This window comes from Marmota flaviventris, chromosome 9 (genome assembly GCF_047511675.1).
Source record: "Marmota flaviventris isolate mMarFla1 chromosome 9, mMarFla1.hap1, whole genome shotgun sequence".
NCBI classification, from domain to species: Eukaryota; Metazoa; Chordata; class Mammalia; order Rodentia; family Sciuridae; genus Marmota; species Marmota flaviventris.
Genome location: NC_092506.1, coordinates 9,689,163 through 9,713,816, shown reverse-complemented (window position 1 = coordinate 9,713,816; position 24,654 = coordinate 9,689,163). Strand labels below are relative to the sequence as shown.

Below are 24,654 nucleotides of genomic sequence, written 5' to 3'. Positions count from 1 at the left end.
AAAGAAAGATACTTGGGAACCAACTTAACAAAATAGGTGAAGGATCTATACAATGAAAACTATAGAACCCTAAAGAGAGAAATCAAAGAAGACCTCAGAAGATGGAAAGATCTACCTTGCTCATGGATAGGTAGAATTAATATTATCAAATGACCATACTACCAAAAGCACTATACAGGTTTAATGCAATTCTGATTAAAATCCCAATGGCATTCCTCATAGAAATAAAAAAGGCAATCATGAAATTCATCTGGAAAAATAAGAGGCCCAGAATAGCTAAAGCAATTCTAAGCAGGAAGAGTGAAGCAGGTGGTATCGCTATACCTGACCTTAAACTATACTATACTATAGAGCAATAGTAACAAAAACAGCATGGTATTGGCACCAAAACAGGCTGGTAGACCAATGGTACAGAGGGCACAGAGAATAACACACAAAATCACAATTATCTTATATTAGACAAAAGCGCCAAAAACATGCACTGGGGAAAATATAGCACCTTCAACAAATGGTGCTGGGAAAACTGGAAATCCATATGCAACAAAATGAAATTGAACCCCTATCTCTCACTATGCACAAAACTTAACTCAAAATGGATCAAGGACCTAGGAATTAAACAAGAGACTCTGCATCTAATAGAAGAAAAATAGGCCCTAATCTTCATCATGTGGGATTAGGCCCCAACTTCCTTAATAAGACTCCTATAGCACAAGAATTAAAACCAAGAATCAACAGATAGGTTGTATTCATACTAAAAAGTTTTTTTCTCAGCAAAAGAAATAATCTGTGAGGTGAACAGAGAGCCTACAGCCTGGGAGCAAATTTTTATCCCTCACACATCAGATAGAGCACTAATCTCTAGGGTATATAAAGAACTCAATAAGCCAAGCACCAAAAAACAAACAAACAAACAAACAAAAAACAAATAACCCAATCAATAAATGGGCCAAGGACCTGAACAGACACTTCTCAGAAGAGGATATAAAATCAATCAACAAATATATGAAAAAATGCTCATAATCTCTAGCAATCAGAGAAACGCAAATCAAAACTCCTCTAAAATATTATCTCACTTCAGGCAGAATGGCAGCTATTATGAAGACAAATAATAATAAGTGTTGGCGAGGATGTGGGGAAAAATGTACACTCATACATTGCTGGTGGGAATGCAAATTGGTGCAGCCAATATGGAAAGCAGTATAGAAATTCCTTGGAAATCTGGGAATGGAACCACCATTTGACCCAGCTATTCGTCTCCTTGGACTCTCCCCAAAGGACTTAAAAACAGCATACTACAGGGTCACAGCCACATAAATGTTTATAGCAGCACAATTCACAATAGCTAAACTGTGGATACAATTTAGATGTCCTTCAGTGGATGAATGGATAAAAATTGGTATTTATACACAATGGAATATTAATCAGCATTAAAAAAAATAACAAAATCATGGCATTTGCAGATAAATGGATGATGTTGGAGAAGAAAATGCTAGGTGAAGTCAGCCAATTACCCCCCCCCCCCCCCAATGCCAAGTGTTTCTCTGATATAAGGGGTGGTGACTCATAGTGGGGTAGGGAGGGAGAGCATGGGAGGATTAGATTAATTCGAGATAGGGAAGAGAGGTGGGAGGGAAAGGGAGGGTGAAGGGGATTAGCAAGGATGGTGGAAGGTGATGGTCATCATTATACAAAGTACATGTATGTAGACTTAAATTGGGTGTCAACATACCTTATATACAAACAGAGGTATGAAAAATTGTGTTATATATGTGTATTAAGATTTGTAATGCAAAAAAGTGCATCTAATGGCATAAATTGATGTGAACATACTTTATATAGAGAGATACGTAAAATTGTGCTCTACATGTGTAATAAGAATTGTAATGCATTCCACTGTTGTTGTGTATTTAAAAAAATAATAAAATCAATAAAAATTGTTTAGTTTGATACAGTCCCATTTGTTGATTCTTGATTTTACTTCTTGTGCTTTAGTAGTCTAGTTGAGGGAATTGGTTTCTAAGCTGACATGATAAATACTGGGGCCCACATTTTTCTTGTAGAAGATGCAGGGGTATAATTTCATTTTATTACATATGGATATTCAGTTTTCCCAGCACCATTTATTGAAGAGACAATCTTTTTTCCAATGAATGTTTTTGGTGCCTTTGCATAATATGAGATAACTGTTTTTATATGTGCTTATTTCTGTATCTTCTATTTTGTACCACCGGTCTTCATGACTGTTTTGGTGTCAATACTATGCTTTAGCTCTGTAGTATAATTTAATGTCTGATATCCTGATGCTTCTTGCTTCACTTATCTTGCTAAGAATGGCTTTGGTATTCTAGGGCTCTAATTTTTTCAAGTTAATTTCATTACTGTTGTCTCTATTGTATAAAGAATGTCATTAGACCCTAATACAAATGGGATTAATTTGTATAGAACTTTTGTTAGTGTGACTTTTTTGACAGCATAAATCTTCTGAGTCAAGAATATGAAAGAATATTTTTTATCTTCTAATGCCTTCTTCAATTTCTTTCTTTAGTGTCCTATAGTTTTAATTTAAGAGGTCTTTTGGCTCTTTGTTCAATTGATTCCTAAATATTTTTTGAGGTTAATATGAATTGGATAGTTTTCTTTTTTTTTCAGTTGATTCATCATTGATGTATAGGAACACAACTGATCTTGCTACATTGCTGAATTCATTTGCTAGTTCTAGAAGTTTTCTGTTGGAGTGCTTTGGGTCTCCTAAATATAGAATAATGTCATCTCTACACAGTCATAATTTGGTTCTTCTTTTCCTATTTGTACCCGTTTAATGTATTTCTTCTGTTTTATTGCTCTGGCTAGAGCTTCCAGGATGATGTTGAATAATAGTGGTGAAGGAGGGCATCCTTGTCTTGTTCCAGTTTTTAGAGGGAATGCTTTCAATTTCTCTCCATTTAGAATGATGTTGGCCTTGGGTTTAACATAGATAAGTTTTACAATGTCAACGTAAAACTATCCCTAGTTTTTTTAGTGTTTTTTTTTTATTGGTTGATCAAAACATTACAAAGCTCTTGACATATCATATTTCATACATTTGATTCAAGGGGGTAATAAACTCCCATTTTTACCCCGTATAAAGATTGCAGTATCACATCGGTTACACATCCACGTTTTTACATATTGCCATACTAGTGCCTGTTGTATTCTGCTACCTTTCCTATCCTCTACTATCCCCCTTCCCCTCCCCTCTACCCCATCTACTGTAACTCATTTCTCTCCCTTGTTTTGTTTTGTTTTTCCTTTCCTCTCACATCCTCTTATATGTAATTTTGTATAACAATGAGGGTCTCCTTCCATTTCCATGCAATTTTCCTTCTCTCTCCCTTTCCCTCCCACCTCTCGTCCCTGTTTAATGTAAATCTTTTTCTCATGCTCTTCCTCTCTGCTCTGTTCTTAGTTGCTCTCCTTATATCAAAGAAGACATTTGGCATTTGTTATTTAGGGATTGGCTAGCTTCACTTAGCATAATCTGCTCTAATGCCATCCATTTCCCTGCAAATGCCATGATTTTGTCATTTTTTAGTGTTGAGTAATACTCCATTGTGTATAAATCCCACATTTTTAAAATCCATTCATCTATTGAAGGGCATCTAGGTTGGTTCCACAGTCTAGCTATTGGGAATTGTGCTGCTATGAACATCGATGTAGCAGTATCCCTATAGTACGCTCTTTTAAGTCTTCAGAGAATAGTCTGAGAAGGGCAATAGCTGGGTCAAATGGTGGTTCCATTCCCAGCTTTCCCAGGAATCTCCATACTGCTTTCCAAATTGGCCACACCAATTTGCAGTCCCACCAGCAATGTACAAGTGTACCCTTTTCCCCACATCCTCGCCAGCGCTTGTTGTTGTTTGACTTCATAATGGCTGCCAATCTTACTGGAGTGAAATGGTATCTTAGGGTGGTTTTGATTTGCATTTCTCTGACTGCTAGAGATGGTGAGCATTTTTTCATGTACTTGTTGATTGATTGTATGTCCTCCTCTGAGAAGTGTCTGTTCAGGTCCTTGTCCCATTTGTCGATTGGGTTATTTGTTTTCTTATTGTTTAATTTTTTGAGTTCTTTGTATACTCTGGATATTAGGGCTCTATCTGAAGTGTTTGGAGTAAAAATTTGTTCCCAGGATGTAGGCTCCCTATTTACCTCTCTTATTGTTTCTCTTGCTGAGAAAAAACTTTTTAGTTTGAGTAAGTCACATTTGTTGATTCTTGTTAACTCTTGTGCTATGGGTGTCCTATTAAGGAAGTTGGAGCCCAACTCCACAATATGTAGATCGGAGCCAACTTTTTCTTTGATCAGACGCAGTCTCTGATTTGATATCAAGCTCCTTGATCCATTTTGAATTGACTTTTGTGCATGGTGAGAGAAAGGGATTCAGTTTCATTTTGTTGCGTATGGATTTCCAGTTTTCCCAGCACCATTTGTTGAAGATGCTATCCTTCCTCCATTGCATGCTTTTAGCCCCTTTATCAAATATAAGAGAGTTGTAATTTTGTGAGTTGGTCTCTGTGTCCTCTATTCTGTACCATTGGTCAACCTGCCTGTTTTGGTACCAGTACCATGCTGTTTTTGTTACTTTTGCTCTGTAGTACAGTTTGAAATCTGGTATCGCTATACCTCCTGATTCAAACTTCCTGCTTAGAATTGCTTTTGCTATTCTGGGTCTTTTATTTTTACAATGTTGAGGTAAGTTCCTGTTATCCATAGTTTTTCTAGTGTTTTGAACATAAAGGGATGCTGTACTTTGTCAAATGCTTTTTCTGCATCTATCGAGATGATCATATGGTTCTTATCTTTAAGTCTATTGATGTGGTGAATAACGTTTATTGATTTCTGTTTATTGAACCAGCCTTGCATCCCAGGGATGAATCCTACTTGATCATGGTGTACAATTTTTTGGATATGCTTTTGTATCTGATTCGCCAGAATTTTATTGAGGATTTTTGCATCTAGGTTCATTAGAGACATTGGTCTGTAGTTTCCTTTCTTTGAAATGTCTTTGTCTGGTTTCAGGATCAGGGTGATATTTGCCTCATAGAATGAATTTGGAAGAGCTTCTTCTTTTTCTATTTCCTGAAATAACTTGAAAAGTATTGGTATTAACTCTACTTTAAAGGTTTTGTAAAACTCTGCTGTATACCCATCTGGTCCCGGGCTTTTCTTGGTTGGAAGTCTTTTGATGGCTTCTTCTATTTCCCCCTTTGTTATTGGTCTGTTTAAATTGTGTGTATCTTCCTGACTCAATCTGGGCAAATCATATGACTTAAGAAATTTATCGATATCTTCACTATCTTCTATTTTATTGGAATATAAGATTTCAAAATAATTTCTAATTATCTTCTGTATTTCTGAAGTGTCTGTTGTGATATTGCCTTTTTCATCCCATATGTTAGTAATTTGAGTTCTCTCTCTTCTTCTCTTAGTTAGCATGGCTAAGGGTCTGTTGATCTTATTTATTTTATCGAAGAACCAACTTTTAGTTTTGTCAATTTTTTCCATGCTTTCTTTTGTTTAAATTTCATTGATTTCTGCTCTAATTTTAGTTATTTCTTGCCTTCTGCTACCTTTGTTGTTGTTTTAGTCTTCCTTTTCTAGGGTTTTGAGATGAAGTGTGAGCTCATTTATTTGTTGGTTTTTTCTTTTTTTGAGGAATGAACTCCAGGCAATGAATTTCCCTCTTAAAACTGCTTTCATTGTGTCCCATAGATTCCGATATGTTGTGTCTGTATTTTCATTTATCTCTAAGAATTTTTTGATTTCCTCCTTTATGTCTTCTGTAACCCATTGATCATTCAGTAACATATTGTTCATTTTCCAGGTGATGCAGGATTTTTCCTTCCTTCTTTTGTCATTGATTTCCAGTTTCATTCCATTATGATCAGATAAGATGCATGGTATTATCTCCCCACCTTTATATTTACTAAGAGTTGCCCTATGGCATAATATATGATCTATCTTTGAGAAGGATCCATGTGCTGCTGAGAAGAATGTATACCCTCTTGATGATGGTTGATATATTCTATATATGTCAGTTACATCTAGGTTATTGATTGTATTATTGAGTTCAATAGTTTCTTTATTCAGCTTTTGTTTGGAGGATCTGTCCAATGGTGAGAGCGGTGTGTTGAAGTCACCTATAATTATTGTGTTGTGGTCTATTTGATTCTTGAACTTGAGGAGAGTTTGTTTTATGAACGTTGCAGCACCATTATTTGGTGCATACATATTGATAAGTGTTATGTCTTGTTGGTGAATGGTTCCTTTTAACAGTATATAGTGTCCTTCTTTATCCCTTTTGATTAACTTAGGTTTGAAGTTGATTTTATTCGATATGAGTATGGCCACTCCTGCTTGCTTCCGAGGACCATATGAATGGTATGATTTTTCCCAACCTTTCACCTTCAGCCTGTGTATGTCTTTTCCTGTCAGATGAGTCTCCTGAAGGCAGCATATTGTTGGATCTGTTTTTTTTTTTTAAATCCAAGTTACTAGCCTATGTCTCTTGATTGGTGAGCTTAAGCCATTAACGTTTAGGGTTACTATTGATATATGGTTTGTACTTCCAGTCATGTTTATTTATTTATTTATTTTATTTTTGCTTGTTTTTCCTCTTTGGTTATTTCCTCCCCCCTTTACTGAGATACCTCCCACTGTTAGTTTTGGGTGCTGTTTTTTGTTTCGTCTTCTTATAGTGTTTTGCTCAAAATGCTTTGCAGTGCTGGTTTTCTGGCTGTGAATTCTTTTAACTTTTGTTTATCGTGAAATATTTTAATTTCATTGTCAAACCTGAAGCTTAATTTTGCTGGATACAATATTCTTAGTTGGAATCCATTATTTTTCAGTGTTTGAAATACGTTGTTCCAGGATCTTCTCGCTTTCAACGTCTGTGATGAAAAATCAGCTGTCAACCTAATTGGTTTACCCCTGAATGTAATCTGCCTCCTTTCTCTTGTAGCTTTTAATATTCTCTCCTTGTTCTGTATGTTGGATATCTTCATAATAATGTGTCTTGGTGTTGGTCTATTACGGTTTTGTATGTTTGGGGTCCTGTAGGCTTCCAGAATTTGGCAGTCCATTCCATCTTTCATTTCTGGAAAGTGTTCTAAGATTATTTCATTCAATAGGTTGTTCCTTCCTTTGCCTTGGACCTCTATACCTTGTTCTATCCCAATGACTCTTAAGTGTGGTTTTTTTATGACATCTCATATCTCTTGATGTTTTGCTCATGGTTTCTTACCAGCCTTTCTGCATTTCTTTTCGAGTTGATAAATTTTGTCTTCATTATCTGATGTTCTGACTTCTATTTGATCTAGTCTATTTGTAATATTCTCATTTGAGTTTTTGATTTGGTTTATGGTTTCCTGCATTTCTAGGATTACTGTTTGATTTTTTTTTAAATCTCTTTCTCCTGGTAGTGTTCATTTTTTGCTATTTGAATCTGCTTATGTAATTCATTTTCAAAGTATTCTTTCATTGTTTGGACTTGCTGTCTCATGACTTCTTTAAGATTCCATTCCATCTGAGTCAGGTATGCCTTGAGTTCTTTCTCTGTCCATTTTTCTGATGCCTCTAGGTTCTCCTGTAAATTTAAGTTATCCTGCATTGTTTGTAATCCTTTTTTCCCTTGTTTTTTCATGGTGTTCACATTACTTTCCAACTCTGTTTGACTGCTCTGTTTCTGTTTTCTCCTATAAATTTGTTTTAGTTTTTATAGCTCCAAGATCTCTCCTTTGTGTTGGGAGACAATGTTTAAAGATGTTGGATTTAATTTTGATTTAAGGTAAATTCATTAGTTTCATTAAAGGCCTACAGATTTTGATGGCATATAGAGAATTGAGGTTTGAACTTAGGATTTTATGTTAAGGTCAGGCGATTTGATGGTATGGAGGGTAGTATATGTTAGCTTCTTTGGGGGGTTGCTCAAATGCAGGCGGATATTAACAAGCGAATAGCCAGGAGTACTTGGGGGTAGTTAAGGGCTTAGGTGGACAATAGACCGACTCGTAGTATTCATCTATTTGCATTTAGTAAATTACATGTAATCAGGGTGGTCATGCTTAAGAGAGAGGGCGAGAAGAAAGAAAGAGAAAAAAATAGAAAAGAAAAATAAATGTTAAAAAATAATAAAATACAGTAAAATAAAAATTACAATTTAAAAAAAAATTTTAAATAGGCACTGTTAGGATTCTATTTTCTTCGCTTCCAGTAGGTGGTGCTGTGCCTTCTGGACCAAGATTTTGCCCTCTGGCTATAGGAAACAATCTGTGTGAGGCTGCTCCCTCCTCCCCCACCTGGTGTCTCTCCAAGCCTGTTAATTTAGGTTTATTCCTGGTCTCTAGTCTCCTCGCTTCTCCTGCCAGACAGGCCTTCCCCAGTGTGATACCTTTCCGCAGTTCAAGCTACACTCTGGGCCTGCAGTTTCCTGGATGTGGAGCATGGCTATTGGGAACCGGCCCCCTATTGTTTTGATTCCCTCCGATAGCCACTCCTCTGAGAGCTGGCGAGACAGGTTTTATTTTCGCCACTGGTGGGAGCGGGGAGTTGGAGGTCGGGTGCCTTTACCTTTCCCCACGCCTCTATTCACGCTCACTCTGATAATCATGCCCCCGGAAAGCCAGGGAGAGATTTTATGTGATTTCCCCGCTGTATGGGAGAAGGGCTAAATGTCACACACCTGTTCTATAGCTGAACTTGCTGCGATCTGTCAGAAACTGGCGATGGTGATGTCAGCTCTCCAAGATGGTGGCCACTGGCTTCCTCGGTGGGTTGTCCGGTGTTGAGGGCAGATCTGGACTGTTTCTCCCCCCCCCCCCCCCCCGTCTCAAACCCAGAACTCAGCTGGAGCACAGTGAGGGCACAGTTGGCAGGACCTTACAGAATCTGCAGCACTGTTTCTTTGCATTGCTGGCACGCCATTTCTCGGCACGCAGTCTCTGACTGTGGGGCGGGCTGCCGATCAATCAGCCTGAATCTCCAGGCGCACGGTTCACTCATGATTGAGCCACAGTAATTGATCCTCAGGTGTTGGAAATCCTTCCTCTAGGTTTTGGTGCACCCCAATTTTGCTGGAAATTCCTAACAAGATAGCTTTTGACCGTTCTAACTCATTATTCACCTGTGCAGTGACGTGGTACACAGGGGTGATGCACTCTATTCACCGCCATCTTCTCTATGGTTCTTTTTTAGTGTTTTGAAAATGAATGGATGCAGCATTTTGTCAAATATTTTTTTCTGTATTCATTGAGATAATCATGTAATTCTTGTCTTTAAGTTTATTGATGTGATGAATTATGTTTATTGATTACCATGTATTGAACCAAATTTGCATCTCTGGGATAAACCCCACTTTATCATGTTACACTGTCTTTTTCAATTTTTTTATTTGTTTTAATTAGATAAGCACAAGAGAGAATGCATTTTGATACATCATACATAATGGAGTATAATTTCTTATTCTTCTTCTTGTACATAATGGGAAATCACACCAGTTGTATAGTTAGATATGTACATAGGGTAATAATATTTGATTCATTCAACTAATCTTTCTACCCCCATACCCCTCCCCTCCTTTAAATCCCCTCTATCTAAAATAACTTTATACTTCCCTAGTCCCCACCCCCATGGTAAATTTTTATTCACATATCCAAGAAAACTTTTAGTTTTTTTTTTTTTTGTGGGGGGAGGATTGGCTTATTTCACTTAGCATGATATTCTGCAGCTCTATCCATTTACTGGCAAATGACATAATTTCATTTTTCTTTAAGGCTGATTAATATTCCATTATATATGGAAAAAATATATATACATACATATACTGTTGTTTCTATGTTGAGCTTGTGAATGGAGCTGCTGTAAACATTGATGAAGCTGCATCATTCTAATATGCTGATTTTAAGTCCTTTGGATCTAAACTGAGAAGTGGCATAGTTGATTCAAGTTGTGGTTACATTCCAAGTTTTCTGAGAATCTCCATACTGCTTTCCAGAGTGGTTGCACTAATTTTCATTCCCAAAAGCAATGTTTGAGTGTATCTTTCCCCCCACATCCTTGCAAACATTTATTCTTGATTTTACCCTTCATAGTTGCCATTCTGTCTGGTGTGAGATGAAATTTTAGAGTAGTTCTGATTTGCATTTCTCTAATTGATAGTGATGGTGAACATTTTTACATACATTTGTTGGTTGACTGTATTTTGTCTTCTGTGAAGTGTCTGTTTAGTTCCTTAGCTCATTGATTGATTGGGTTATTTGTTTTTTTGATATTAAAATTTTTGGGTTCTCTATATATCTTACAGATTAATGCTCTATCTGAGGTGCTGGTGACACAGATTTCTCCCATTCTCTAGGCTCTCTCTTCACATAATTGAATGTTTTCATTGCTGATAAGAAGCTTTCTGGTTTGAATTCATCCCACTTATTGATTCTTGATTTTACTTCTTGTGTTTTAGGAGTCTTGTTAAGGAAGTCACATCTTAAGCTGACATGGTGAAGATTTGAGCCTACTTTTTCTTCTATTAGGCACAGACTCTCATTATTATGTTTTTTTTTTGTATGTGATTTGCCAGTATTTTCTTAAGAATTTTTTCATCTAAATTCAGTAGAGATAATGTTCTGATATTTTCTTTCCTTGATGGGTCTTTGTCTGGTTTTGGTATCAGGGTGTACTAGCTTCATAGAATGAGTGTGAAAGGTTTTCCTCCTTTTCTATTTTATGGCATAATTTGAGGAGAATAGGACCTTGAAGGTCTTATAGACCTTTCTTTAAAGGATTCTCATCTGAGAATCCATATGGTCTTGGGCTTTTCTTTCTTGGTAGGCTTTTCATGGCAAATTCAATTTTGTTATTTGAAATTGATCTGTTTAAATTTTCTATGTCCTCCTGATTTAGTTTCAGTAGGTCATATGTCTCTAGAAATTAGCAAGGATGGTGAAATGTGATAGACATCATTATCCAAAGTACATGTATGAAGATATGAATGGGTGTCAACATACTTTATATACAACCAGAGATATGAAAAATTGTGCTGTATAAATTTAATAAGAATTGTAATGCATTCCACTGTCATTTATTTAAAAAAATCAATAAAAAAGATTTGCTATTTTATTAGAGTTTAAATTTAGTAGTTTCTGATTATTATCTGTATTTCATTAGTGTCTGTTGTGATATTTCATTTTTCATCAAGTGTCCTGGAGATTTTGATATGTTGAATCACTATTCTCATTTACCTGTATTTTAAAATTTTATTCCTGATTTTTCTGCTATCTTTTTGTCATTTTGTAACATATTTTAGTCTTCATGTATTAAAGAAGCTTCTATTTTTTATTTTATCATTGATTTCTAATTTTATTCCATTATGATGGGATCATATGCAAAGTATTATCTTTATTTTTTTTGTATTTGCTAAGAGTTGCTTCATGGCTTAAAAAATGGTCTATTTTAGAGAAGGATCTGTGTTCTTTTGAGAAGAAAGTGATTCAGTCTTTGATGGATGAAATATTCTATATATGTCTGTTAGGTCTAAATTTTTAATTGTATTTTGTAGTTCTATACCTTTTTTATTTAGTTTTTGTTTCGATGATCTCTCCAGTGGTGAGAGAGGTGTGTTAAAAGCCACCCAGTATTATTGTTTTTTAATATATTTGATTCTTAAAATTGAGAAGGGTTTGTTTGATGTACATAAATGCTCCATTGTTTGGGGCATAAATATTTATTATTGTTATATTTTGTTGATGTATAATTCCTTTAAGCAGTATAAAATGTCCTTTTTTGTCCCTTCGAATTAACTTTGGCTTGAAGTCCACTTTATCCCATATAAGCATATAAACCCCTGCTTGTCATGAAATTCATGTCTATGATGTGTTTTTTTCCAAGTTTTTATGTTCAGTCTGTGGATGTATTTGCATATTACATGAGTATCTTGGAGACATTATGTTGTTGGGTCTTTTTTAAAATTCAATCTGCCAGTCTGTGTCTTTTAATTGATGAGTTTAGGCCATTAACATTCAATGTTATTATTGAGATTTGATTTTTACTGTCATTTTGATTTATTTCTCCCAAGATGTATGCTCTCTATTCACCTCAGAGATTGTTTCTTTTGCTGGGAAGAAACTTTTTAGTTTGAATCCATCCCATTTATTGATTCTTAATTTTAATTCTGTGTCAAAGGAGTCTTATTAAGGAAGTTGAGGCCTAATTCAACATGATGGAGATTAGGGCCTTCTTTTTCTTCTATAGATGCAGAGTCTCTGGTTTTATTCCTAGGTCTTTGATCCACTTTGAGTTGAGTTTTGTGCATGGTGAGATATAGGGGTTTAATTTCATTTTGTTGCATATAGAATGCCAGTTTTCCCAGCAACATTTGTTGAAGAGGTTATCTTTTCTCCAGTACATGTTTTTGGTACCTTTGTCTGATATAAGATAATTGTAATTTTTTGGGTTAGTCTCTGTGTCCTCTATTCTTTACCATTGGTCTACCAGTCTGTTTTGGTGCCAATACCATGCTGTTTTTGTTATTATTGCTCTGTACTTTTGTTATTATTGCTCTGTACCAGATCTAAGGTCTGGTATAGCAATGCCACCTGCTTCACTCTTCCTGCTAAGGACCGCTTTAGCTATTCTGGGTCTCTTATTTTTCCAGATGAATTTCATGATTGCCTTTTCTATTTCTATGAGGAATGCCATTGGGATTTTGATCAGAATAGCACTTTTACTTTGATTTGTTTTCTCAATTGATTCACTGTTCTTTTAGTGTAGTCCCCCCATTTGCTGTTTTTCACTTTTATTTTTTATTTCTTCTTCATGACCTATCTTATTGAGTATGTTTTGTAATGCAGGCTTTCTAGTTGTGAATTCTTTTAAGTTTTGTTTATCATGGAATGTTTTTATACCAAAATAAATACTGAAGCTTTATCACTCAATTGTTCTGGGCATAGTATTTTGGCTGGCATCCATTTTTTCCCCAGAGCTTGGTATATATTAATCCAGGACCTACTAGCTTTAAGAGTCTGGGTTGAGAGATCAGCTGAGATCTGGATTGGTTTTCTTCTAAATGTGATCAGTAATTTTTCTCTGGCAACTATAAAATTCTATTCTTATTCTGTAAGGTAGATATATTTATAATGACGTGACTTTGTGTGGGTCTGTTGTAATTCTGTATATTTGGGGTCCTGTAAACCTCCTGTATTTGATTTTACTTTTCATTCTTTAGGTTTTGGAAATTTTCTGATGTTATTTTATTGTGCATTCCTTTGGTTTTTATCTCCAAGCCTTCATTTACCCTGATAAATCTTAAATTTGATCTATTCAGATTATCCCATATTTCTTGGAAGTTCTGTTCATGGTCTCTTAACATATTTTCTTCATGATCAACTTTGTTTTCAATATTATGTTTGCCTTCATTGCCTGAAACTCCATCTTTCAAGTGATCTAGTCTGATTGTGATGTTTTCCAATGAATATTTAATTTGGTTTGTAAATTCCTTCATTTTACATATTTCTACATTTTATTTCAGAATCTCTATCTCCTTATTGAAGCAATCTTTCACTTTTTGCATTTTCTCTCTGATCTCTGTCGTTATATCATCCTTCACTTTGCAGATAAGTTTAACTATGTACATTCTAAAGTCCTTCTCTGGCATTTCTTCCACTGTGGTGTGGAATGGTTTCTGTTATTGGAGTATCTTGGTTTGTGTGGTGTGATTTGTTACTTTGCTTTTTCATTTTGTTTGTGCATCCACCCATCTAACAGTATGAATTTCAGGTAGTGGAGTTTCAACTCTGTGGACTTATGATGTCCCTGAAGATCTACAGTGCCACAGTCTGGCTGGTCACAAATGCCGCAGTCTGGCTGGGCACACAATCACGAGCCACCACACAGCTTGTAGATTCAAACAGCAACTCTTTATTCCCGAACTCACACCAGCCGTCTACAATCACGTTCTGGGGAAATCCACGTTCTCTGCCCAAATCCACGTTCTCTGCCCAAATCCACCTTCTCTGCCCAAATTCACCTCCACTGGGCTTCTATCTCCAAAATATACTGTCTGAATCCCGTGAGAACTCAAGGGGAACTCAGGCAGCAGGATACGCCCTATTCCCAGCAGGAATAATCTTAAACCTTAAACCTGGAACCTAAACTGGGAACGCCCTAAACAGGATTATCTTAAAACCGGGAACACCCTAATCTGCCTTGGTCCTTGAGCAAGGTCACCTACATTCAATGTCGCTGCAACATGTCAGCAACATGGGGTACGCTGGCAAGGAAATTGTCATACCTACTTGGCTAATGGCTCCCAGCACTACAGTATATCACTGCTTGGTGGGAGACAAATAATAACAATTACCAATGCAAACAATATAAAGTATTAAACTGAATAATTCCTATTATGACATCTACAATGTTATTTATCACAATAAACATAAATCATATGATCAGTGATTGTCTACAACAAAAACAGCAAGTTTGCAAAAGGGCTTACAATTTCAAATGGTAGACAGGGAAAGAAGAGAGTGATATAGGATGTTTTGATTATGAAGGGGGAGGAGAAATGATAGAAGTAAAAACTTAAAGGAAGTGTCAAAAAACAATATTGATTGGCTGTTAATGGAAGAAAATAGAGAAACAGAATCAAGGGATGTCCTTGGTAAGAGAAAAAATATATAGAAAGTAAAATTTTTAAAAATTACAAATAAAATGAAATAATAAAAAACAAAACTAAAACATATTAATCGAACATCCAAGTCCTCAACAAAGTGAGCCATCAAAAATAAGTGACTCCAAAAATGCTAGGAATAAGGAGGAAAATCAAATATGTATATATGTCCATGAACCATTAAGGTCACAATTAAACAGAGGAAAAAAATGAAAGAAAGTAAGAAACAAACAAACAAATACATAAATAAAGAAAGAAAAAAAGAAAGAAAAGAATAATGAAAAGTTTAAAAAAGTCAAAGAATCGAACTTCAAAATATTTTCAGGTTTTGTTCCCAGCAGTTTTGGGTGGTCATCTGGAGTGTTACAGTCCACCCTCTGAATTGCTGGAGTGAGAGAGGTAATCCCATAGGTGGAATGCCTGGAGAGAGGGTTTAAGCTTAGGTAGGCTTTGGGCTCTTCACTGAATGCCAATTGGTCCAGAGATTTAAACAGTACACCTCCAGTGTCCAGCAATGGCTGTTCTATGCTGGGAAACTGTAAACCAGGGAACTCCCCTGGGTTCCACTTGTGTGTTGCAGGGAGCAAATACAGTATGTCACCTTCAGACAACGCATTTTCTTGTCTTGGTCTCAGTTTCCAAATTCAATCACTCTTGCCATATCATATCCTGCCCTTCTGAGTTCCTAGACAGATAGGTTTCTCCCAGCCAGTACTGCAAGCAGCCAGTACTGCAAGCAGCCAGATCAGAAGGTGAGGGGTAGAGCCAGGTGGGTTTCCCCAACCAGTTGTCCTCTGTGTAAATCTCTCTCCATGTGTGATTATCTCCTGGACACTTAAGCACATTCTATGTTGTGTAGTATGTGTTTACTGGTCCAAACTCATGTTAGCCAAGAACCGAAACCTACTGGTCCAAACTCATGTTAGCCAAGAACCGAAACCTACAGCTTTATTAAGGAAGTCACTGCCTGCTCTTGAATGTTGCAATGTGAACCCTAATTTATTCTCTCAGTTGCAACATTGCTGTTCTAATTCCTAGGTCTTTGATCCATTTTGAGTTGCCTTTGTGCAGGGTGAGAGATAGAAATCTAATTTTATTCTTCTACATATGGATATATAATTTCCCCAGCAAAATGTGTTTAAAATGTTGTCTTTCCTCCAGTGTATGTTTTTGACAACTTTGGCAATAATCAGATGTATCTGCATGGGTTTATCTCTGTGTCTTCTATTTTTTTCCATTGGCCTTCATGTGTGATTTAACAAGTTTGGTTGGCTTGAGTTAGAGTGAAAATCAGTATAAAGCCTTAGATTTGCATTTGAATAATTTTCTCACAGTTTGTAGGTTCTAACATTTGAAACAGATACAAAAGTATGTTTCAATAATTTCTAATTTGTTATAACTTTTCTGTGTTCATATATGAATATACCACCAGTGAAACTCCCCATCATGTACAACTAGAAGAAATGGAACCTAAGTAGGATAAGTTACACTCTATGTATTTATAATGTCAAAATACACTCTTCTTTTATGTATATCTCAAAAGAACTAAGTTTTCAAAACTTCATCAATAAATAATCTTAACTTCTCTATGATAATTTATGTAATAACTGACTGATAATAATGAATACCTAATATCTCCACCATATAACTATTCCGCTGTAGTTTTCTTTTGTGATCTAACTTTACTGTAACCATTTGAACCTCTGTATTTTCTCCCTTACCCACCATCTTCCTTCATTGACTTCTCATTTTTTCTATTTTCTTTTTTTGTATCATATTTTAGATTCTAATGGAATATACAATTATGAATGTGTAGCCCTCTCATGCTCTTCTCTATTGCTATTCATAGACATTCTTCTGGAAGGAGCAGAGTCATAGAGATCATTAGAAATTACATTTGTAGTAGATGTGGATATATGGCTTACTTTAAAACTATCACTCTTATTTTCTACTTTCAAACTTGCATTACAAGTTAAAATTAACAATGGAATTTTTCTGAGCTTATATGCTAAAGCTAAGATATATCTTCAGATTAAGAGTTATTACAAAAAGATAACTACTCACCAAAATATCCTCCATATCAAAGAGGAAGAGGAGTTTATCTCAACAGATGCACAAGTCTAGGACTTCTGAACATGTGAGGAATAATGCCAGCAATTCTCCATCCAAATTTGCATTTCCCAAATAAAAAAACCCACACATATTTAAAAGGATGAACTTCCAGAAGGAGATAGTAAAATGATTATTAAAATGATTAATGAGTTAAACGAAGATCTAAGGAACAGAGTGAGAGAAAACTCAGGAGGTAAAAAACCATTTCAGTGGGAGATTGACTAAGAAAAACACCCAACCAGAACTCCTGGAAATTAAAAACACAATAAATAGAATAAAAATTAATTTAGAAGAATCAACAACAGATTAGATTTTGTATAAACAGAGCTTCAGGCCTTGAAGAGAGTTTATGTGAACTTGAATACTTATAGGCACTAAAATAGAAATAAAATCACTATCAGAATATACAAGAACTATGGGAAAGCATTAAGAGACCAAACTGACTTTGTAAATTTGATGATAAATAGATGGATCTGAGATTATCGTGCTAAGTGAAATAAGCCAATCCCCCAAACTGCAAAGTCAAATGTCTCTTTGATATGCAGATGGAAACATGCAACAAGGAAAGAAGAATAAAAGTTCAGTTAGACAAAGGGGAATAAAGGAAAGGGAGAGGAGATAGGAATCGGAAAGATAGTAGAATGAATTGGACATAATTTTCCCATGTTCATGTATGAATACATGACCAGTGAAACTCCACATCATGTACAACAAAAAGGATGAGTTCTTGATTAGAATAATTATATTATATGTATGTATAATATGTCAAAATATACTCTAATATCATGTATACATTAAAAGAACAAAGGAAAAGAACATCACTGGAATTGAAAAGGGCATGGTGATACAAGCTAATGGTACTAAGAACTTTTCAGTCGAATAATAGAAAAAAAATTTTTAAACTTCAAGTATTAGGTGAACATTTAGGAGTCATATAGAACTAAACATATAAAATAGCAAAAAAATCTCTCTGACACATCACAATCAAAATGCCTAACATAGTGAATGTTAGGAATGGAATTTTAAAACTGCAAGGAAAAATGTCAGAGCCAGGCACAGTGGTACACCTGTAATCCCAGGGGCTCAAGAGGCTGCTACTTCAAATCTAGCCTTAGCAACTTATCAAGGCACTAAGCAACTTAGAAAGACCCTGTCTCTAAATAAGTTACAAATAATGGCTGAGAATGTGGCTCAGTGGTTAAGTGCCTCTGAGTCCAATCCCCAGTAGAGAGAGAGAGAGAGAGAGAGAGAGAGAGAGAGAGAGAGAGAGAGAAACATGTCAGCACACATTAGAGGTAAACCAGTGCAGACAACTCCTCAGTTCTTCACACCATTTTAAATCCAGGAAGGCATAGAATGAGGTTATCTGATCTCTGAAAGAAAATTCCCAACCAAGATCACTATATACAGCAAAACCATCCTTTAGAATCAAATAAAAAATAAAAACTTCCAAAAATGAGAATATACTAAAAGAATTCATGACTACAAGGTAGCACTACATAAAATACTTAAAAAAATACTATCCATAGAAGAATTTAAAAATAATCTCAACTTGCCTCTAATGTGGGCTGCCATTTTTCTCTTTAAGCTTTTAAAATTCTATCTTTGTTCTGTGTAGTAGATGGTTAATTATGATGTGTCTTGGGAAGGATGTTTTTTCATCTTATCTATTTGGGGTTCTAAATTCCTCTTGTATTTGGATTTCCACTTCATTCCTACAGTTTGGAAAACTTTTTGATATAGTTTCACTGAAAATTTTATACATTTCTTTAGTTTGTGTCTTGGTGCCTTGTTCACAAAGAGTCTTAGAATTGAGCTCTTAATGCTATCTCTGATTTCTTGTATATTCTGGTCATGATTTGTTACCTTTCATTTATTGTTGACTTTGCTTTTAAAATTGTATACTTCATCTTTGATATTAGAAAATCTGCCTTGTGTGTGGTCTAATATATTGGTGATGCTTTCAGCTGAATTTTTTATTTGATTTATTATTTCTGTTCCAGAATTTGTTCTTTTCAAAAATTTCTGTTTATTTTAATATTATATCATTTCTGGTATATTATCTCTTAGTTCACTTCATAGCTATGCCTTTAGTACACTGAAAAATTTAATTAGCAGCTGTTTTAATCAGCTTATTTTGCTACTGTGAACTCAAGACCCATCAAGAAAAATATTAGAGGAAGAAAACTTGATTTGGGGGCCAACGGTTTCAGAGGTCTCAATCAATAGACAACAGGCTCCCATCCTCAGGGCTCAAGGTGAGACTACTCATCATTGCAAAGGTAAGCAGTTCACATGATGAACAAAAGGCAGAGAGAGCGGTCTCCACTTGCCAGATACAAATATATACCTCCAAACCATGTCCTCAATTCCCACCTCAGCCAGCTACAACCCACCACTGCTGTTACTACTCAGTCAATACCTATTAAGGGATTAATTCACTGGTTAGTTAAGACTCTCACAACTCTATTATTTCTCCTCAGAACCTTCTTGCATTTTCTCACACATAAGATTTTGGGGAACACTTCATATCCAAATCATACATAAATTTTCTAAATTCTTTTTCTGGCATTTCCTCCATTATGATATCAATGGGATTAGTTGTATTGTGGGGTATTTGGAATGACTTGATTCATTGCTTTCCATATTGTTAGTATTCCTTAAGGGATATTTCTCTCTTTTGCTTTTATATAAAGGACATTTTCTTGTTATGCTGTGAGTTGGGTGAATGCCTTGAGGTCCACATTTTCACTCAATTTAAATTTCCTATTATGTCTAGTCTCTAAGAGGACACTGAGAGGAGAGAGATTAATTTCAAGTAGTTACAACCACTTCAGAACAATTTCATACTCATAAATCTTTTAAAAACGTATTACAAATGTTCTCCAGAAATCCACTAGTCTGAGTGGTAAATGGGGGTGATTTTATTTAATTGGTTGATAAATTAGTTAATAAGAAAATAAAAATGTTTTGAAACTGTATTTGGCTTCGAACCTTTGTGTGTGGGGGGTCTTATCCTGCATGCTAAATTCTCATGCCCCTAGGATTTAGTAGATGAAGTTCTCAGGTAGGCATGTGGATTTCCAACATCACTGAAGAGTTCTACCCATAGGTCATGGTAGCAGACCACTACGTATAGACGGTGAATGGAAAGATTTCTGTAGCCCCCCTCCACTGATCACCAAATATGAACTTTAAATTCTCCATCCCTAAATGTATGCTGCCCACCTGTTTAATTTTCCTGTCCTTTTCAACTGATCATTCACACCACAGGGCCCAAAGGGAGAGTAGGTTATACTCTCCTCTGTTTCTGTCCTGAATTCCCTGGTTCTGCTATTCACTATGATCATGTTGGGATCCTGATTTTTCAGGTGAACTTGAGATAACACAGTAAGCACTGGCTGAGATAAAAGTGGAAGTTTTTGTAAAGAACTCTCAAGTTCCTACAGGAACAAGATTCAGCTTAAACTCCTCCAGTTAGATCTCCATTTCTGTTCTTCATTTACATGTTGAGAAACATGGAGCACATTTAAACACCAGTTCACTCAGGGGTGTTTGTGTCTGCCAAGTCTAGACTGCCTTTTAAAGGTTTTTATGTGTCCAATTGTTCACTGTGTTTAACTTTCCCTTTGTGTGGTCCCTCCCTTTGTGGTGGTGCAGGCTCTGGTATGTTTCCTTATATCCTTCGTTCACAACACCAGAATTTCTGGGCTTCTCTGAATCTCTGACAGACAAATACTGATTTTTAATGATTTCCTTCATACACCCATCTTGTAATTAAGAAGTATTACTGTTTCCTCAATTCCAAACATCAGAGCAAGTGGGAAGTGTCTCCTTCCTCTTCTCACCGTTTGGGAGCCTCTGAACAACACACTGTTGAACAAGGACTGGATATGAGAAAAAATCAAGAGAAATGTTAAAAATTCTTAGAAACAAATAAGAATAATGATACAACATATCCAGAAATCTGGGACCCTTAGAATGCAGATCTAAGAAAAAATATAATGTAGTAAGTGCCTACTTTTAAGATAGAAATATCCTAAATAAAAAATCTGATATTACATCTCAAGGCCACAGGCAATGAGGATCAAACTACTTCTATGTCCATTAGATGATAGTACATAATCAAAATACAAACCAATGAAATAAAAAAATAACCCCCCCCAAACTCACAGAATTAATATAACAAAGAGTTAATTCTTGGAAAAAATAAAGAGGACTGTTAAACACTTAGCCAAACTAATTATAAGAAAAAAAATAAGGAACCATCTAAAGAAAATTAGTGCTACATGGACAATATAGCCACAGACATTTCTGAAATACAAAGGACCATTAAGGACTATTAAAAACTTATTTTCCTATAAATTGGAAAATCCAGATGGTATTGAAAAATTTGTAAAAACATGTGACTTACCCAAAAGACAGCCAAAGTGTATAGAAAAGCTAAGTGGATAAAAAAGCAGTAATATTGAATTAACAATAAAGACCTTTGTGACAAAGAAAATTCTGGTACTAGTTGGATTTTTGGTTGCATTCTATAAGACCTTTAAAGAAGAAAACTTCTCAAGACTCTCTAACTTGTTTCATGAGATAAAAAGGGGATAATATTTATTACAAATTTATTCTATTAAAGCAGAAACACCCTGATACCCAAACCAGATAATGACAAATAAAGGAACAAAAACTGCAGGCCAACATCCTTGCTGTATCTCATGGCAGATACAAAAGGACTGAAAGGCAAAATTAATCAGAAGAGACAAAGAAGACTAGTTCATACTGCTTCAGGAATCTACAGATTCAATGCTATCCCCATCAAAATGCCAATGAAATTCTTCACAGAACTGGGAAAACAGTCCTAAAATTCATTTGGAAGAATAAAGATGTAGAATAGCCAAAAATCTTGAGCAGTAAGCACAATGCTGTAGGCATCAAAATGTCCTTCAAATTATATTACAGAGATATAGTAACAAGACCAGTATGGAACTAGCATATAAGTAGACATGAGGACCAATTAAGCAGAACAGAAGACACAGAGAAAAATCTGCAAAGATACACTCATGATCCTTGTCAATGGTGCTGAAAACATATAGTGGAGAAGATATTATTTTGAAGAAATGGTGCTGGGAAAGCTGAATATTCTTATGTAGAAGAATGAAATTATATCCGTACCTCTCATCTGACATAATAGTCAAGTCAAAGTGGCTCAAGGACATAGAATTTAGAACAGAAATTCAGAAACTGCTAGAAGAAAACATTAGTTCAACATTCCAACATATTAGTGCAGGTATTGATCCTACAGCATAAAAAATAAAACAAACAATCAATAAGTGGGATGGTATGAAATTTTAAAAACAAATTGCAGAGCACAGGAAACAAGAACATGAATAGAGATTCTGCTGAATAAGAGAAAATATTTGCCAACTGCTCTTCCTACAGGGAATTAATATTCATAATACATAAAGAACCCACAAAACCTTAAAATCAGAAAAACACACGATAAATAAATGAGCAAAACAAATAAGACCTATTTCTCAAAAGAAGAAATACAAATACATAAAAAAAGTTCAATATCCTTAGCAATCATGGAAATGCAAATCAATGCTACACTGGGATTTCATCTCACCCCAGTTAGAATGGCATTCATCAGTATACAAATAACAATAAATGATGATGAGAATGAGGGGGAGAGGTATACTTATACAATGTTGGTGTAACTGTAAATTCCTACAACCACTGTGGACATCAGTATGAATATCACTCAGAAGACTAGAAAAAGAATCACCATGTGACTCAGATATTCCACTCCTCTCTATCTATCCACAAGAACTAAAATCAGCATTCTATAGGGATACATGCGTACCCATCTTTATGGCAACACAATTCACAATACCCAAGTTATGGAACCATCCTTGATGTCCATCAACAGATAAGAGGATAAAGAAAATGTGATACATACACGAAATGGAGTTTTACTTGAACAACAACAACAAAAAATGAAATTATGTCATTTTCTGGGAAATGGATGGATCTGGAGCACATCAAGCTAAGTGAAATAAACCATTCTTAGATCAGTGGTCAAATGTTCTTTCTCATATGCAGAAATGGGAGAGAAAAAAGGAAATAAAAAAGGGATCTCACAAAAATTTAAACGAGACCCATAGAGTAGTGAAAGGAAATGTAAAAGTAAACAAGGAGACGTATGTAGTTGGAAATAAAATCAACCAAATTATGATATTGCCATGATAAAAGGTACCACAATGATTCCATTTTATATATAAAATTAAAATCACTAATTAAAATATAATAGAAGAGGGACCAGTGGAGGAGAGGAAGGGGATCATGGTGAGGGAGTAGAGAATAGAGTAGGGGAGATACTGGGGAATAAGGTAGATCAAATTATGCTGTGTGCATCTATGAATACCAGTATCATATATAGATATAATAGATTAATAAAAACTTTTAAAACTAAGTTTTGATTTGATTCTGTTATTTCTTATTTTAGGGACCTGATAAAATTAATATTATTTTTAGTACAATTTGTGGTAACAACCACTGTTATGCTCTCTCTCTCTGTACTTTTTAAAAAATTAAAATACATAGTGACTATGAAGATGCTTAATGAAAACTAAATGTATTTAATAAACATGAAATGACAAAACAATAAAACATTTTCCATCACATCAGGAAGCACTTGAAGATTAGATAGCCACAACTATGTCATGTATTTTTGTGTATAGCTTTCAAAGAAAAATGCCCAACAGAGAATATTTGGGGGGATTTGCAACTTTGGAGGTGATAAAGGATGAGAGAAAGAACATATTTCCATCTATAGCTATTTAATGAAGGAGCAGCACTGTTATCATGTTGAAAATGAAGGCAGCCTGGACTCCTTATAGCATTTTTTTTCCACAGATCATCTTCCTTTCCTTTCTTTAGAAAGCCTAAGACAGGCTTTTATGCTCCTCCTCCCAAGAGGCTGACTCAGTGGAAGAGGCCTATTTGGTGAGAAGTGATTCTAAGAGATGATTACAGATTAAGAGAATGAGATAAATTCAGATAGACAAGAGTGTACCCTGTGGTGCACTCATTCATGATGTCATTCATCCTCATAACAAATCTGAAAACTGGTGACGTTGCTGTTCCCATTACATAGATGAGAGTGTCCAGGCAGACTGAGCTGTTTGTGTATCAGATTCCACCACAGTGGTAGGAGCAGGAGTGCTTCCAGTCTGCATGGGACCTTCAGTAAGCAAAAATATTTTGGGGGTTCTTATTTTAGGAAAAGAACCCTTTATAAATCAGCATTTCTTTTGCCCTTACAAAGAACTTGAATAAGGTCTGAACAGCCAAGTGTCCCTCATGCTCCAGTGCTATGGATGCCATAGTCAAGGTGTGTCCAACCAAGAAGGCTGCTAATAGGAGGGACTCTGCCATCCCAGCTGTGCAGGTCTACTGCATGCAGGCATCATTTCCCATTTGCCCAGTTATGGTACCAGGCAACATGACAGTGTGTTTCTTGGCTTAATTGAGCCAGTAGTAGTATTAGATTGAAGGAGAATGAAGGTAATGTGGTAAATACCATGTGAGAGTTAACTACACTTCCATTGTCTTTGATCAGGTGGATATCCGAGTCAGCTCGGTGGCTGATTATCAACAACAAACCCGAGGAGGGCTTACAGGAACTTAAAAAAGCTGCACGGGTGAATGGAATGAAGACTTCTGCAGATGCCCTAACCATAGAGGTGAGCAGGATGGGAGGTGCTTATGTGACAGGGAAGACACACTATTAATAGGTGTCCAAAGATGCAATGTGGTGTAATTGAAAAGATTGGGCACAGAGATTTTAT

At 35.6% G+C, this 24,654-nt stretch overlaps 1 protein-coding gene across 1 annotated transcript in view; it reads left to right on the top strand.

Annotated features, from left to right (window-relative positions):
• The window catches only part of LOC114100046 (organic anion transporter 7-like), a 47,342-nt gene that overhangs the window by 12,210 nt on the left and 10,478 nt on the right, over positions 1 to 24,654 (top strand). Inside the window, exon 5 of the mRNA XM_027944651.2 lies at positions 24,426 to 24,549. Coding sequence (XP_027800452.2) covers positions 24,426 to 24,549 — 124 coding nt within the window. The remainder of the gene's footprint in view (positions 1 to 24,425; positions 24,550 to 24,654) is intronic.